The following is a 15,501-nucleotide window of genomic DNA, read 5'->3' on the forward strand; positions in this document are numbered from 1 at the left end:
CCAGGTTGGATCGAGTAATCATATTTGCAATGCTAGAATGTAGAATTAAATTGATTGTAAAGAAAAAAACATGGTTATTGAACAATAAAATGGGCAGAAGAATAAATTATAACGGATGAGAGTTTGTTAGCTTTTATTTAGGAGAGATTAATATTTCCTTTTATAAAAGATTTTGTATTATTATTTTAATTAAATTAATATAAAATAATGACATCATCAAAGATGTTTTAAATTTTTTCTTTTTTATTTTGAATTATTTATATGCTTAGAAAATGTGTATATATGACATCATCATTTTAGAGATATAATAGAACTTATAGATAGATTTATATGAAGATACTCAGTTGTGGAAATGCACTGCCTCATATTAATTTTTGTTATCCAGAAGTTGTGTTACTACTTCATGTACTTCACACTTCATGTTGTAACAAATTGTGGTCGTGACACGCGTGCTACAATGAACAACAGAAAAATAGAAAGATATTGTGAACTTATTGAATAAACAATAAAAAATAGAAAAATATTGTGAACTTATTGAATAAACAATAGAAAAATAGCTATGGGCGACACACGTGCTACACTGACCGGGATAAGGGGTCGCGATTTCACGAGGGTGAGGTAACTCCAAAAATCCACTATAATCCTTTGAACACATTCAGTGCATTTTTTTCATTATTACATTATTAAAAATGTAGATACGAAGGTTAATGAGTGTCGTTTGGAGCTTAACGCATACTAAGATTAATGAGTGGCGTGTGGAGCTTGAGGCAATCATGGAGTGAATATATTGAAAACAGATTTATAGTTAAATTAACTATTTTAATATTTTTATTAAATATAAATTCTTTAATAAATATTTATGTTTAAAATAAAAGTAGGAGGAATCTCCAGATATCAAAGGCTCAAGAAATCATACATGAAAACTATTAAATACATAAAAAAATTGTACACCATTTGAAAATCTAGAAATCACAAAGTCTTTCGCTACAAGTCGTGGTCTCCTTCTACGATCATCACCGACATTCAAGTTCAATTCAAAGCTTTAATTTGGTAACTAAAAGATTCAAGAAGGCATTCTTGGAATGACATCAATTGCTAATAAATTTCGGCTATAATGTCCTCTCTAGCCATCACCGCATTGGGGTTAGCTGAAAACTACCTCAACTCGAACTCGATCAGCAGCACCACATAAGTAAATTACTAATCGATCATTCATGAAATATCGATATAGGCAATATTCCTATTTAGTTGTATAGTCCAGGAGCAAATGTATTAGACCAATAAAGCAAATTTATTAGACCAATAATCAAAATATATCTATTATTAAATGTTTATTTTTAACGGCAAATAAAGTATTTTATTAATATAAACCAAAAAAGTACATGAAGGAGCTATAGCTCGTGTATACATGAAAAAATCGAACAACCTGAGCAAACCGAACACTAAGCTAAAATTAAAATTACATAACAAAGAAGAAGATAGAAAACGAAGATTTATAACCAAAACACCTGTGTAAAAAATGGCCATAGTATAACCACGAATAGAGCAGACTTGAATAATCAAGCAGGGCGGTGAAAATGCTACAGTACTAACAAATGCAGTGACAAAGCAACACAACCAGCACCCATTTCACTCTATAGGTGAAGACACCATAACCAAATTCGAGACAGTTTTGGCCATGAATCATGAAAAACATCAACCAATTCCCGAGCGGTAGAAATCATCCATATCATAAAAACGAGGATTATGTATCCATTGATCCCATTCGAGTTGAACTTTTTTACTTCTATTAGTTATCCATTCAAAAGCCTTTAGTTGTATTTCCTTAAAGACGAGGTTGGAGGTTGGTTTGGATTTTGTGAATGTACTAGCATTTCTATTTTTCCATATCATATCACCCGTAATCCATTCGATTGCTTGCCAAAAATGTTTTCCAATGGGCGAACTAAACGAGATCCCATTGCCAAGAAACATTTCGGCCATGGAAAAATACGGAGGAGGCCCAATATTGCACCAATTATAGACCTTAACCCACGTGTCAAAAGCAATATTGCACTAAAAAATAGAATGTTCCACGGTTTCAAGATCGTTGTCACAAAGAGAGCAACGAATCGAACCTAAGTCCATACCTCGCTTGTCAAGTTCAAAATGAGTTGGTAGTCGAAATAGTCTTGCACGCCACATGAAAAGCTCCACCTTCAATGGAACAAAGCTATTACGGATTGTACGTGTATGTTGCGGTCCTGGATTCAGTGAAGCTAGCATAAGTAGCTTAGTGAGGGCATTCACCGAGAACAAACCGTCAGCACTTAGAGACCACATCCATTCTTCACGACCGGAGCTACATGGAACAAAACTAGATACACAATTAGTAATATTGGTGATGTCCCCTAGTAATCTTCCCGAGATGCTACGGGACCAACACCAATTAAAAATAATGTTATCACCCTCCCAAAGAACTCGGTCCCGAATGGTGGCATTTTGGTGTGATTCAAGTCTAAAAAGTCGATCAAATTTATCTTTTAATAGTTGATTATCGAGCCAAGCTACATTCCAAAATTCGGTTTGAGATCCGTCAACTATTCTTTTTTTAAAAGATTGCGCAAATGGAATTTTAAGATTATTTAAATTTTGACCAACTTTTAAAATCGATGACCACGTTGACGCAATGCGATTTGAACCCGGGGCGAAGGTCATATTTAGACCTCCATCATTACCAAAAATACTTTTTATTATTTTGACCCACAGGGAATTTTGATCAAGTTTAAATCGCCACCACCACTTACCTAGTAAAGCTTGATTTTTAATTGCAAGTGACCCGATATCAAGCCCACCATGTTCTCGAGGAAACATACAAAGGTCCCATTTAACCCAAGACATTTTTGAGACGTCACTCGACCCTCCCAAAAAAAACGACGTCTCAAACTTTCCAATTTATTAATAACACAAATTGGGGCCTTATAAAGTGAGAAAAAATTAAGAGGTATACGAGATAATACTGATTTAATGAGAGTGAGACGACCATCATAGGATAATGATTTAGCTTTCCAATCCGCAAGTCTTTTTTCGAGCTTTTCGAACACCGATTCCCAATCCTTTAATTTTTTCATGGAGGAACCAATAGGGAGACCGAGGTAAGTAATCGGTAAAGTTCCTGATGCACATCCAAGCCATTCGACCATGGCATTCGTTTCCGAATTAGATAATCCTAACCCGTAAACACAACTTTTATGAAAGTTAACTTTTAAACCCGAAGTAGCTTCAAAACATTTAAGTATTTTCATTAGATTACGCGCATTTCTTCTATTCCATTCTCCGAAAAATAAAGTATCATTTGCATATTGTAAGTGGGTTACATGAACATTGCTTCAACCAATATGAAGCCCAGAAAAACGATTCAAGCTAGCTGCTATTTTGGTGAGATGATTCAATCCCTCGGCCACCATGATAAAAAGGTATGGAGATAACGGATCCCCTTGCCGAACGCCCCTTTAGAGTTTGAATTCTTTCGTGGGTGAGCCATTAATCAATATTGAAATGGATGCCGAGGAAAGACATGCTTTAATCCACTTAATCCACCGAGATCCGAACCCCATTAATTCCATGATTTCAAACAAAAAATCCCAACTAATACTATCGAAAGCCTTCTCAAAATCTACTTTAAAAAGAAATCCTTTATGTTTTGTTGCTTTAAGATCATGAAGCGCCTCATTAGCAATTAGAATACCATCAAGGATATACCGATTTTTAATATATGCACTTTGTTCAAACCCGATAACCGATGAGATGACACTTTGTAGCCTTTTTGTCAGCACTTTGGATAAAATTTTGTATAAACACCCGATTAAACTAATAGGACGGTAATCACCAAAACTTTGAGGATCATTCTTTTTAGGAATTAGTGCAATAAAAGACGAGTTACACCCATTCGATATCTCATCCAACTCCCAAAATCGATTAAAAAGTGCAAGAATATCCTCTTTCATTATATCCCAAAATTTTACAAAAAATTTCATATTAAACCCATCCGGACCGGGTGCGTTTTCACCCCCACATCATTAATAGCATTAAAAATTTCCGTAAGGGAAAAAGGTGTTTCAAGAAAATTTGCTTCCTCGGAAGTGAGGCTTTTTTCTAAAGGACCCCGGAGTTTAAACCTTCTTGAATTGGTATCTCGGAATCTTTCTTGAAAGTGTTTAAAAGCTTCTAATTTTATTGTGTCCGGATCCTCAATCCATAAGCCATTCAAACTTATACCCCGAATATTGTTTTTGTTTTGACGTCTTTTTATACATGAGTGAAAGTACTTAATATTTTCGTCCCCGTCCGTTGCCCACTTAATTCTTGATTTTTGTTTTAAAATTTCGGCTTTCTGTTTATCTTTTTGTAACCAATTTTTCCTCGTTTCAAGCCATAAAGAGATTTCAGATTCCGTAAGATCACGTGAGCCTAAAAGATTTTCCCATTTTGCCACTTCTTTTTGCAAGTTGTCAATCTCGACATTTAGAGTGTTGTATTTTGGATCGCATTTTTCTTTTAGTACCAATTTTATCTTTTTAAGTTTATCACGAACAATACAATCGGCCCGAGAATTTCTAGTTGCCAATTTCCATGCCTCCTCAATTAATTCTTCACATTCCACGTCTTCAAACCAGTTATTAAAAACCCATGTAGGTCTCGGCCCAAAGTCATTGGTGCATACTTTCAAAATAATAGGACAATGATCAGAGTATTTTCGATCTAAAGTGCAAGCGGCTATATCACCCCACTTTGTTATACAAGCTTCCGAAACCAAAAACCGATCAAGTTTACTATATTAAGACCATCATCACTAATCCTAGTAAATTTCATACCACCCAACGGAATCTCAACTAAATTAGATTTGTCAATAAAGTCATTGAACATTTTAGCCCTACTTTCTATAAAGACACAATTTTTACGTTCCGATTCTCTTCTTACTTCATTAAAATCCCCACAAATTATCCAATCATCAATACCAACCTGCATAATACTTTCGAGGCTATCCCAAAATTTTTGTTTAAGGTTATCCGTGTGAGGTCCATAAACATTTACAATAATTGAATTCGAAATTTTCCCAACCCACCTCCCTTTTATAGCTAAAAAAAAAATTCTTTTTCAACCACTCGAGATACATTAAACTTTAATGGATTCCAAATGAGAATGGTACCACCCGATAGTCCCACCGCAGGTTTATAGGCATACTCAAAGTTATTATTACCCCAAATAATTTCAATGAGATTATCGTTTACATTTTTACGTTTGGATTCTTGAATTGCAAAAATATCCGGATTGTGAAAACGAATCATGTTTTTTTTATCCAATTAATGGTTTCTTCCCCAAACTTCCCGAGTCCACGTACATTTAGTGATATTATCTTCATTTATGAAAAATAAAGATAAAAAACGACTTACAATAAGTGATTAGTTCTCCGGAGGAGGCCCGATCAATTCAAGGCCAATTTCGTTACCGAATTCATTAAGTCTGAGGCTACCAGTAGAGGATGATTGTTCATTGATCGATATCTTATTAACAGGAAAAGCACATGCTGCAATTTTCTGTTTTCTTTTTGCCTTGACAGTGTTAAAAAATGTTGATATAAGATCATCCTTTTCGCCCTCATCATTACACTTAACATCATCATTCTGTGCTATCCCTTTGACATCTACCTTATTATCAAGAGGAGCATCTAGTTGTGAAGGAAAAAAATCAATACCAGGTAGATAGTTTGGAATACTGGGTGGCCCATCATCAAAGTTAAGCTGGTTAAAAGTAGGCTCTGTTTCTGGCCCATTAGCAGGCCCAATAATATCATCAGTACTCTCTAAAACAGTAGCCTGGACAGAATTTTGTTGTTCAGTGTTAACGACTAGCCCATTATCAATAGTGGCCCGTTTGCCATCATAACTAGACTGACCCATTTTATTTGACCCATCATCAAAGTTAACCTGATTAAGATTAAGAGTATGCCCTTTTCCTGACCCATAATCAGACTCGATATTGTCACCAGTTTTCTCCACAACATTATCATAGACATAATTCTGTTGTAGAGTGTTTTCACCTGGCCCATTCTCAACAGTGGCCCGTTTGTTATCATAACTGGACTGACCCATATTATTATCGTTCACAATCGTGGCCCGTTTTCTTGTATAATTAGACTGTCCCGTATTCATTTAGTTTTGATCATATAGTTCACAGTCTTTTTCCACAATTACAGGCAAAGCATCTTTAGGAGCATTTGAGGATTCGTTGTTTGCATCTGAGTGTGTCTCAAGAAAGTTGGTATCCGAAACCCAACACTATGATTGTAGATCTTCTATATTTTCCTCTTTTCCTTTTTGATACATTCGAGTGGATAGTAATTCATCAAACAGATCAGCAAACATTTCATTATCTTCGTTGTCTAGTTCTACAGATTTATAATCTGAATCAGAAATGGCATCACTACCCTCACCGCCCCCTCGATCACATTTTGTATCAATTTCGAATATCCCGTTTACTTCTTCCGAGACATATGCAAAGAAGATCGAGCTATTTGATGTTACCCGAACAATATCATGGACTAAGTGTGCATCTAGCAGCTTTACCAACACTTTTTCGACAACTAAATTTTGGTTACCATTAAGAGAACAATTGACGAAATCAAGAGGTTGTCCCCACCAACCGGCTATTGATTTAAACATTTTTTCATTCCAAAATTGTACCGGGATACCCGTAATATTTAACCACGTAATTCTACCTTGGAAACTATGATTAATATCCCAGTTTCGGATGTTTGTCATCCATTTATGAATGCAATGGTTCTTTGCATTGATGATTTGATTAGCTTGCTCAATTGATTCAAATATGATCATAATTTTCATACCGCCAAGGTATTTAACCTTAACATTATGTAAACTCTCCATGTCACATAAGAACATAATATGCTCGAGGTATTCAAATTTAGAGATGGTGCCTATTATAGCCTTGTTAAGAAGATCAACGTTAATATCATTATCATCAACAGAGATTTCCCGAAATTTACCGTTACAATCCCACCTGTTAAACCAACCAATATCTTTTAATTGTTGTGTAACAGAAGTGAGTTTGTCTCTATTACAAAGCACATCATTGAATGATCTACCATCAAATTTTCCTTCATAAAGATTCATATTATTTCTTACATCCTTCAATGGTGGTACCTCAGTGGGTATTTGATTTACATTTTCAGATTTGCTATAAGAACTTTTGTTATTTCGATCAATGGCTTTATATGCTTTAAACCACCCATTACCAAGGTTGATTGAACACAATCTTTTCAGCAAGGAATCAACATCATGTACATCAGCAAATCTTACAAACCCGAATCTACTACCATTCTTTAAACGTTTAGAATTAGGAACATATATATCAATTATTTTTCCATACCTGCTTAGAAAGAAATTGAGATCTGATTTACCCCAATGATCTGGAAATCCAAAAAACATAATCGACGTGATGTTCACATTGGGTTGTTGATGGGCGTTTGCAGAGGTGTGCTTTGGACGATTGAGATTCAAGGGTATGTTGTTCGGATATGTTGCTTGGTAGGCCTGTTTGGGATTCAAAACGCCACTTTGTTTGAATTTAGGTATCCATTATTGTTGACTGGCTGATCGAGTATTGTTCCAACCGCCATATTGTTGGATAAGAGTTCTTGCTCTGGTGTTGGTAGTCGGACTTGATTGCTTGTTATTACACCGGTGTTGAACCAATTTCCAGCCGTCATCTCCGTCTGATTTAGGGTTTGGATTCTGATTAAACTGAAAATGAGGGTTTGATGTTTGTTTATATTGAAATCGATTGATGTTGCTGTGTCTGTTTGTTGGTTGCCGGAAGCGGGTTGCCCTTACTGGCGTGAATGGTGAGATCGGGATGGGAGGATTTGGGGGGGAGAGATAACGGTCCATGTTTTGAATCGAGAATCTTTATGCGGGTTTGGTTATTTTTGACACCCTAAGACTAGGGATGCTCAGAAGGTGTTTGATACAACTATTATTAAATGTTTTAAAATGACATTATCAAATTAATCTTCACAGGAACCCATCCTTATTTGAAAAAATGGGTATTTAAAAAAGACACTTAAAAAATGGTATATATGTTAATTTATCATATAACGGCTCTAGTTATTGAGTCGACTGCAAGCGTCGATTTATTGGCGACTTGACTGACTTTTAGAGTCTAAATTAAATTTCCGGCAGGATTTAAAACCCATGGAAATTTGATTTTACCATTTTCATGGCCTCTCAATTTTAATTTTATTTCATTTTATTTTTTAAAAAAAAATTCTACTTATTGGTCGGAGGTCCACTCGGAAGCAATCTCTCTATCCGTCGAATAGAGAGATGGATGATTTTCTCTACTTTTGAGAGTATTTTCACTCGGGGTTTAGAAATGACTTGTCTTTATACTCAGATAGGGGAAGGATTGTCTACATCTCACCTCCCCATACACCACTTATGTGGTATTGGGTTTTTTTGTTGTTGTTGTTGTTGTTGTTGTTGTTGTATGTTAATTTATCATATATGATGTTGGTTCGTGTTTTAACAAGCCGTAAAAATGATCTAAATTGGTACTGTAATAAACATTATGTAACTCATGTTTAAAATGAATTTTGTATCTTTATGTTATCAAATATTTATTATACAAAACTCACCTAAAGTTTAAATATAAATATCCAACCTAGCAAAGAAATAGAGTTGGAATACTGCAACAACCCAAAAGCTTTTAATGTTAAAAGGTTCAATAAGACAATCTTTATTCATAACTTAACCGGCCATTAGTTTCAAGCCCAGATGATCATAACATAACAAACAAACTTAACCATAAGCTGTACTAACATAACTCTTAACAACATTGTTGCATAGTATCTGCAACACACTCTGGTTAGCCGCACCCACACATCTCGGTGTCTTGTACTGGTTCAAAACAGACCCTTGTTGCACCGAATGATCCAACATCTTTAGAAATGTACCTTTCAAAAGAACTCGAAGCTCAAGTGGTCCAATCGCACAGGCCTTTCGCGAGCTCACATAACCTGCATCAACAAAAGATGTGTCTAAACAATTTCAGCATTCTTTCAGAAACTCATCGCTTGGTTCCCCACTAACTTCCCAAAAGATCACGTAATGCCCAGGTTCTGACACGAGATCGATGTGGCTAGTAAAATCAATTAGCTCGAGCTTTTCATTAGTTAAGAGCTCAGCTGCTGTTTCAACTAATAACGGCAGATCTTTCTCAGTGTTCTTATCAATGTTGATGGTTGCCTGGTTGGCATCAAGTTTCTTCTGCAAATAAACTTGAACATTGGGGTCGAGTTATAAAATCCAGTTATCCTAACCAAATCCCCAAGGCAATAACGGTAGAAACCTGCATAATTAGTAATCACAACTTCGTATTCTTCACCCATCTTGACATCAGTCAAGTCAACTGTTTTGGGCTCGTTCTGGGTCGAGTCAACGGCAGAATCAGGGTCAACGGTTTGACTAATGGGTATAAACTCGTAATAACCTATATTAGGAAGTATGGCGAAACTCGTGGTTTCGGGTGGTGACATTGGGCTAACATTTACACCGATCCATCCTTCAGATGACCCGTAATCGCCAATTTGTAAAGGTACGTCTCGAGCATAGTGTCTGAGTTTTACCAAATATGGTTCCATGGAGCCCGTAATGATCCCGTAAATGTACTTTGTGTTAGGAAAGATTTCGGGGATCAACCCATGCCAGTCGATTAATCCGGAGCATTTTTCGTGAATTTCGTCAGCTAATTCAGGGTTCGGCTTTAAAATGTTGGCCATTGCGGTTCTGATAGATGGAACCGTGATTCGGGGGGATAAGACTCCGGTTCGTAAGTCGTTACATAGTTCTTCCCAGACTTGTTCAAAAGTCCTGAAGGAATGCACAATGCTATGTGCAAAAGAAGAAGAATAACTTGAATTTTTTCATGAAAAATGAGTCCACAAAGGAGATGACAGTATAAAGATTGGTGATAATCGGGCCCAAAAATGACTTCTTCTGGGCTGCAAGCTGGGGTTTGTATGGCTTTCATTGTTTTCTTGAACTCTGGGCTACGGTACACATTTGTAGTCGCGGTTGCAGCTATCAAACCGCCTTTCGTTGTAAACTGCTTGCTACTGTACAGAAAGTTCTAAGCTTTCCCATTTTTTGCAATCGGATACACCCTGAACAAAAAAAGGAGAAAATATAACTCTTAACCGAAGCAAGACACATATAGTTAATGTTTTACACTAAACCTTCTTACTGTTTTTTCAGTTTCTAGTGGTGAAACAATCATGAAAATGGAGGAGCTAAGAAGTAGCAAGTATGAAGTTGTATATAAGAAAATTGATTATCAACTATCAATGAATCAAGGCACGTGATACTAGTCAATTGTTGTTTTGGGATTGTTAAAGTTCTAAGACCACTAGTTACAATGACTGATGTGGAGGCATTTTTATGTTTTTGGGGGGAGTTTGGATGGAGATGACTGTGACGTGACAATCTCATTTTTTTTTTTGGGTTGTTATTGTGAAGGTTGTGAGAAGAGTTGTTGGAAAGTTTTGGGTGATGTGACAAAATGTGATTGGTAATTAAGTGAAAAAGGGGATAAAATTATTATAAAAATATAAACGACCCAGTCATTTTTGGCGTTTGAAACCTGCCGGACACCCCAAAAAAGCCTCTCCATAAGGGGCGCAATTTTTCTTTTTTGTGTGAAAATGAAGCTGAGTAAGGAGCAGTTTAATGATCATTTAGATAATACAAATTCTAGCACCCATAAATTATATATACACCATTGAACATGACATTGTTGGACTGTCCATGAAAGTCAGCCATATGAAATTGGCATTTCTGGATTTGACTATCCATCAAAGTCAACCACATCAAGACATGTTGAACATTAATAAAGATACATACCTGTTTCTATAGGCAAAAGAGGTCTGAAAAACCTGCATGGTATTTTCACTCAGTTTCTCAGTGTAAGGTACAAACTTGCGCTTCCCTTGAGCAGTTCCGGAGCTGCAAACCCGAGCGTAACAATAAGTAAAATGACCAAAATACCCTGCAACCTGGACTCGACTAACGAAAACATACCTTAATGAAAAAGTAGTGATAGGCTTTCCAGTAAGGACCGGGTAGGTTGCACCATCGGCGATTTTTTGAATATACGGTTCAAGATCTTTGTGGGTAACAAGAGGGACACGAGATATGTAGGTTTCGAGATCAGTTGTAGCATCCACACTCAAGTTTTTCAAGTATTCTGCTTCACTATTTTCTTTCAAGATTTGTTAGTTTCAATGTGGATCCTTTTGGCATCTTTGGTCAAAGCTTCAAATTCTTGAATCACTTCTTCACTATTAAATTCTTTCTCCATTGTCTTGATATATCTTGCAATAAATATATCAATTGCAACAAGTTAGATATAATAATAATAATAATAATAATAATAATAATAATAATAATAATAATAATAATAATAATAATAATAATAATAATAATAATAATAATAATAATAATAATAATAATAATAATAATAAAAACATATTTTATAAAAAAAATAAAAAAAAAGGTTACGGCTAGCTTCCTATCAATTGTTTCCTTCCTTATAAATCAACTATATAAGTTTGTTTGTCTTTGATTAGTCAAAATTTAGAAGGCTATTAATTACTATATATCACAAACAATTAGAAGCCTGTAAAATACATAGATGAAAAAAGACATATTTTTGTACATAGTGAAAGCATGAATTCCATAGCATATATGGTACTATACAATAATGAAACAAGAAAGTGAAGAAACAAACTGTTTGTTCATGACCGATATGGAAGAAAACAAGGCACACGATATTCATGTGTATTTGACTTAAAGTCAACGAAACATAGATTCTACCGGACATTAAAATAATATTAATGCAACTAAACATCAATTTCAATTCCTTATTGGGACAGAGATTATCTAATTTTCTTGTAATTGACTAGTAGTCAAATTGTCAAAGTTGTAATCAAATAACACACTACAATAAATTTCCACCAAAAAAAGTGTGTTGCCCGTGTAGACGTGACTATCGGCCAATTTCAAAGATCAAGTTTCCTAATAAAAAGTGTGTGAATGGACAAATGAGATTATTCAATATTGAAATAATCGTTAAATAAAATATAACCAAATTTTTAACCTTTCTCACTAGAAAATCCATAATACGCTATGTATATAAAGTAATAAAATACTTGCCTTTTAAAATTTCAAAAAATAAATAAATTTTTGTTCATTTATTATGGAGTATTAACTACAATAAGTAAATTTATAATAAATTTTAAAAAATAAATGAACATCATATCAAATTGATTTTCTAACTATATTTCATACAATAAAATTTCTGTCAAAGGCATAAATCGTACACATACATATATAGTGATCAAAAAGTTTGGACATAACATGTATATAGAGCAGAGTGATTCAACAAACAAATCCACTAATTATTAATTAATAATTAAATAAGACTGCAAATTGCATATTGAGATGAAATGTGCTAAAATGTCAAATTACATTTTAATTACACAGTACTCTATATATAATAACGAGATAGAAAAATAAGGGGTACCAAATGGGTTGAAACTAGTTCCGGACCGGCCAGCGCGTTGCGGCGGGGTTTTTCGGCATGATTATTAATATTTAACGTAGTTTTATGTGTTTACAGACTGAAAAACGGGTTACGTTGTAAGCTCCGTTTTGTATGTCGTTGTGGTTAATTTTTTTAAAAAGTGTCCGTTTTCAACGCAGCTAGTTTCATTTTGTTCGTAAAATTATTTTGAGTTTAATGGTGGTGTCGTTGAACAATAACGCTCGCCGTCCAGAAAGATATGGCCGGTTAAAAATTGTGCTGGATTTTGTGAGATATTTATGGATTTAATATTAAATTTACGTTTTATACTCCTGGAATTTACGGTTTTAACCCCTGCAAAACTTTACGGTTGAATATAGTTAAGGGGGCTTTTGAAAAATTGCGGTGTGAACACAAAGTTGTTGGAATGCAATATTACCTATTGTTTATTGAGTTTTCTTCGGTACATGATACAATCATATATAGGGCATAACCCTAACATAATAACATGGGCTCAGCCCAAATACAAGAACACATGGCCTAATAATGTTGGGCTAAATCCCCCCGCAGTTGGAGCGGGAGTACGATGAACGCTCAAACTGGATCTGAACTCGTCGAATAGAGAAAATGGAAGGCCTTTGGTGAAGATATATGCAACCTAATATCTTGACGGAACATGTAGAACTCGGACCTGTCCCTGAGTAACTAAATCTCTGACAAAGTGAATGTCTATCTCAATGTGTTTGGTCTGCTGATGTTGGACTGGATTAGATGCAAGGTAGACGGAGCTAACATTATCACAGTATACTAGTGTAGCAGAGGTAAGAGGGCAATGAAGCTCACGGAGAAGATTACGTATCCAGCATGTCTCAGCAACAGCATTGGCAACTCCTCGATATTCTGCCTCGGCACTGGAGCGAGAAGGAGTAAGCTGTCGCTTTGAAGACCATGAGAGTAGATTGTTGCCAAGGAAGACACAATACCCAGAAGTGGAGCGTCTAGTTGTAGGGCACCCAGCCCAGTCAGCGTCAGAGTAAGCAACCAAAGAGGTAGGGGACGATGCATATAACTGTAATCCCATGTCAATAGTCCCATGAACATAACGAAGAATCCGCTTGAGAGCATGTAAGTGTTGCTCCCGTGGGTCATGCATAAAAAGACAAATCTGCTGAATTGCATAGGAGATGTCTGGACGAGTGAAGGTGAGATACTGTAGGGCACCTACAAGGCTACGATATAAAGTTGGGTCCTGCACAGACTGACCGTGGGCAGTGAGCTTGGCGCCTGGCTCAACAGGGGTCCTGCACGGCTGACAAGAGATCATACCGGCTCGCTCAAGAATCTCTATGGCATACTACTTCTGAGACAAGAACATACCAGTGGCAGTGCGCAATGCTGAGATGACAAGAAAATAATTTAAGGCTCCTAAGTCAGTTATGGCAAATTCCTTATGTAAGGACTGAATAATCCGCTGAAGCAAGCTAGCGGAGGATGCTGTCAACACAATGTCATCCACATACAAGAGGAGGTAAGCAATGTCGGATCCCTGACGATAAATAAATAAAAAAGTGTCACATCGGCTGTGGTGGAATCCAAGGCGTTGATCATACCCTGCAAAGCGCTGAAACCATGCGCATGGGGCCTGTTTGAGGCCATATAAAGATTTCTGCAGTAAGCAGACATGGTCGGGATATTTAGGATCCCGAAAGCCCAGAGGCTGATGCATGTAAACCGTCTAAGACAGTTGACCATGAAGAAATGTGTTCTTAACATCTAGCTAGTGAACATGCCAGTGTCGAGAAATCGCTAAGCTGAGAACTGTGCGTATAGTTTCCAGTTTGACAACCGGACTGAATGTCTCATCACAATCAACACCAATCTGTTGACTGCGACCATTAGCAACAAGTCGCGCCCTATACCTGCTTAAGTTACCATCTGCATTAAACTTATGCTTAAATAACCAAACGGAGCGAACTATATTCGTGTCCGATGGGCGAGGCACAAGCTTTGAAGCATTATATTCGTCAGCCATAGCTTGTTTCTAGTTGGGGTCATGGAGTGCGTCAGGGTAAGAACGTGGAACATGAGAGATAACAGATGTGTGGAGGTTAAGTCGTTGGACAGGTTTCGTAGTACCAAGACGAGTACGGGTAATCATAGGGTGAGTAGAATGAGAGGTAGTAGAGGTGGTAGTCTCAGTGGGAGAAGGTCGTATCTCCAGAAGAGAGGTAGTAGTGGGTTGCGTATTGTAATGACCCGCACTTTTTCGATCGTTCTATACTTATAAGATTAATATTTACATAAATTAAACCTTACCAACATGATAAGCAATCCAAATTGTTGAGACTTATGTTTTTGAAATGAGTTTTACACAACGTTTGACCGTCTAGTTTGACCGATGATATCACGAACTATATAACATATGATAATTATACGTTTGTGTATATATATGTATATATACATACTTAACATGATCTAAGGATGTTTTAATACCTCATTTTGTATTAATAACAATAAGTTATAAGTATATTTTGAAACTACTAACTTAAGTTTTCAAAACGATAACCATACGTAACGTTATTTGACATAAATACTTATGACCTATAATGTTTATACATATATCGTATAAGTAATGTATTTAATCACTTTTTAAAGACTTAAATACATAAAACAATATAAGTATATTCACAAAAGATAGCTATATTTGAATTCTCATTTCATTTTTCACAAGATTTTCTATACGTATATCTAGAGTATATGTACTCGTATCATACCTAACCTCTATACGTATTTACTATTGGTATATACACATTAAATCACCACCAACCAGCCCTTGTTCAATGCCTTATGTATAAGGTAACTACT

The 15,501-nt window shown here is 35.9% G+C and overlaps 2 protein-coding genes and 1 pseudogene across 2 annotated transcripts; all 3 read right to left on the reverse strand.

Moving 5' to 3' along the window:
• Window positions 1-2,786: 2,786 nt before the first annotated feature.
• On the reverse strand, window positions 2,787-3,986 carry LOC139842432 (uncharacterized). Its single transcript, XM_071832571.1, has 2 exons — window positions 3,635-3,986; window positions 2,787-3,208 (listed from the first exon to the last, which is right to left on the reverse strand). The coding sequence occupies exons 1-2, from the start codon at window positions 3,984-3,986 to the stop codon at window positions 2,787-2,789; spliced, it is 774 nt and encodes a 257-aa protein (XP_071688672.1).
• A 26-nt stretch (window positions 3,987-4,012) lies between these two features.
• LOC139842433 (uncharacterized) lies at window positions 4,013-5,327 on the reverse strand. The gene is made up of 3 exons (XM_071832572.1): window positions 5,240-5,327; window positions 4,854-5,117; window positions 4,013-4,782 (listed from the first exon to the last, which is right to left on the reverse strand). The coding sequence occupies exons 1-3, from the start codon at window positions 5,325-5,327 to the stop codon at window positions 4,013-4,015; spliced, it is 1,122 nt and encodes a 373-aa protein (XP_071688673.1).
• Window positions 5,328-8,855: 3,528 nt separating this feature from the next.
• Window positions 8,856-11,412, reverse strand: LOC139844766 (jasmonoyl--L-amino acid synthetase JAR4-like; annotated as a pseudogene).
• Window positions 11,413-15,501: the final 4,089 nt, after the last annotated feature.

Source organism: Rutidosis leptorrhynchoides, chromosome 4 (assembly GCF_046630445.1).
Source record: "Rutidosis leptorrhynchoides isolate AG116_Rl617_1_P2 chromosome 4, CSIRO_AGI_Rlap_v1, whole genome shotgun sequence".
Lineage (NCBI taxonomy): Eukaryota > Viridiplantae > Streptophyta > Magnoliopsida > Asterales > Asteraceae > Rutidosis > Rutidosis leptorrhynchoides.

Coding starts and splice junctions, on each gene's coding strand:
- LOC139842432 (XM_071832571.1), bottom strand. CDS start 3,986: ATGAAAGAGGATATTCTTGCACTTTTTAATCGATTTTGGGAGTTGGAT. Junction 3,209..3,634: donor TTTTGAGAAGGCTTTCGATA/GTATTAGTTGGG, acceptor TTTACGGGTTAG/GATTATCTAATTCGGAAACG.
- LOC139842433 (XM_071832572.1), bottom strand. CDS start 5,327: ATGATTCGTTTTCACAATCCGGATATTTTTGCAATTCAAGAATCCAAA. Junction 5,118..5,239: donor TCTCATTGAAATTATTTGGG/GTAATAATAACT, acceptor TTTTTTTTTTAG/CTATAAAAGGGAGGTGGGTT. Junction 4,783..4,853: donor AGTTGAGATTCCGTTGGGTG/GTATGAAATTTA, acceptor TGGTTTCGGAAG/CTTGTATAACAAAGTGGGGT.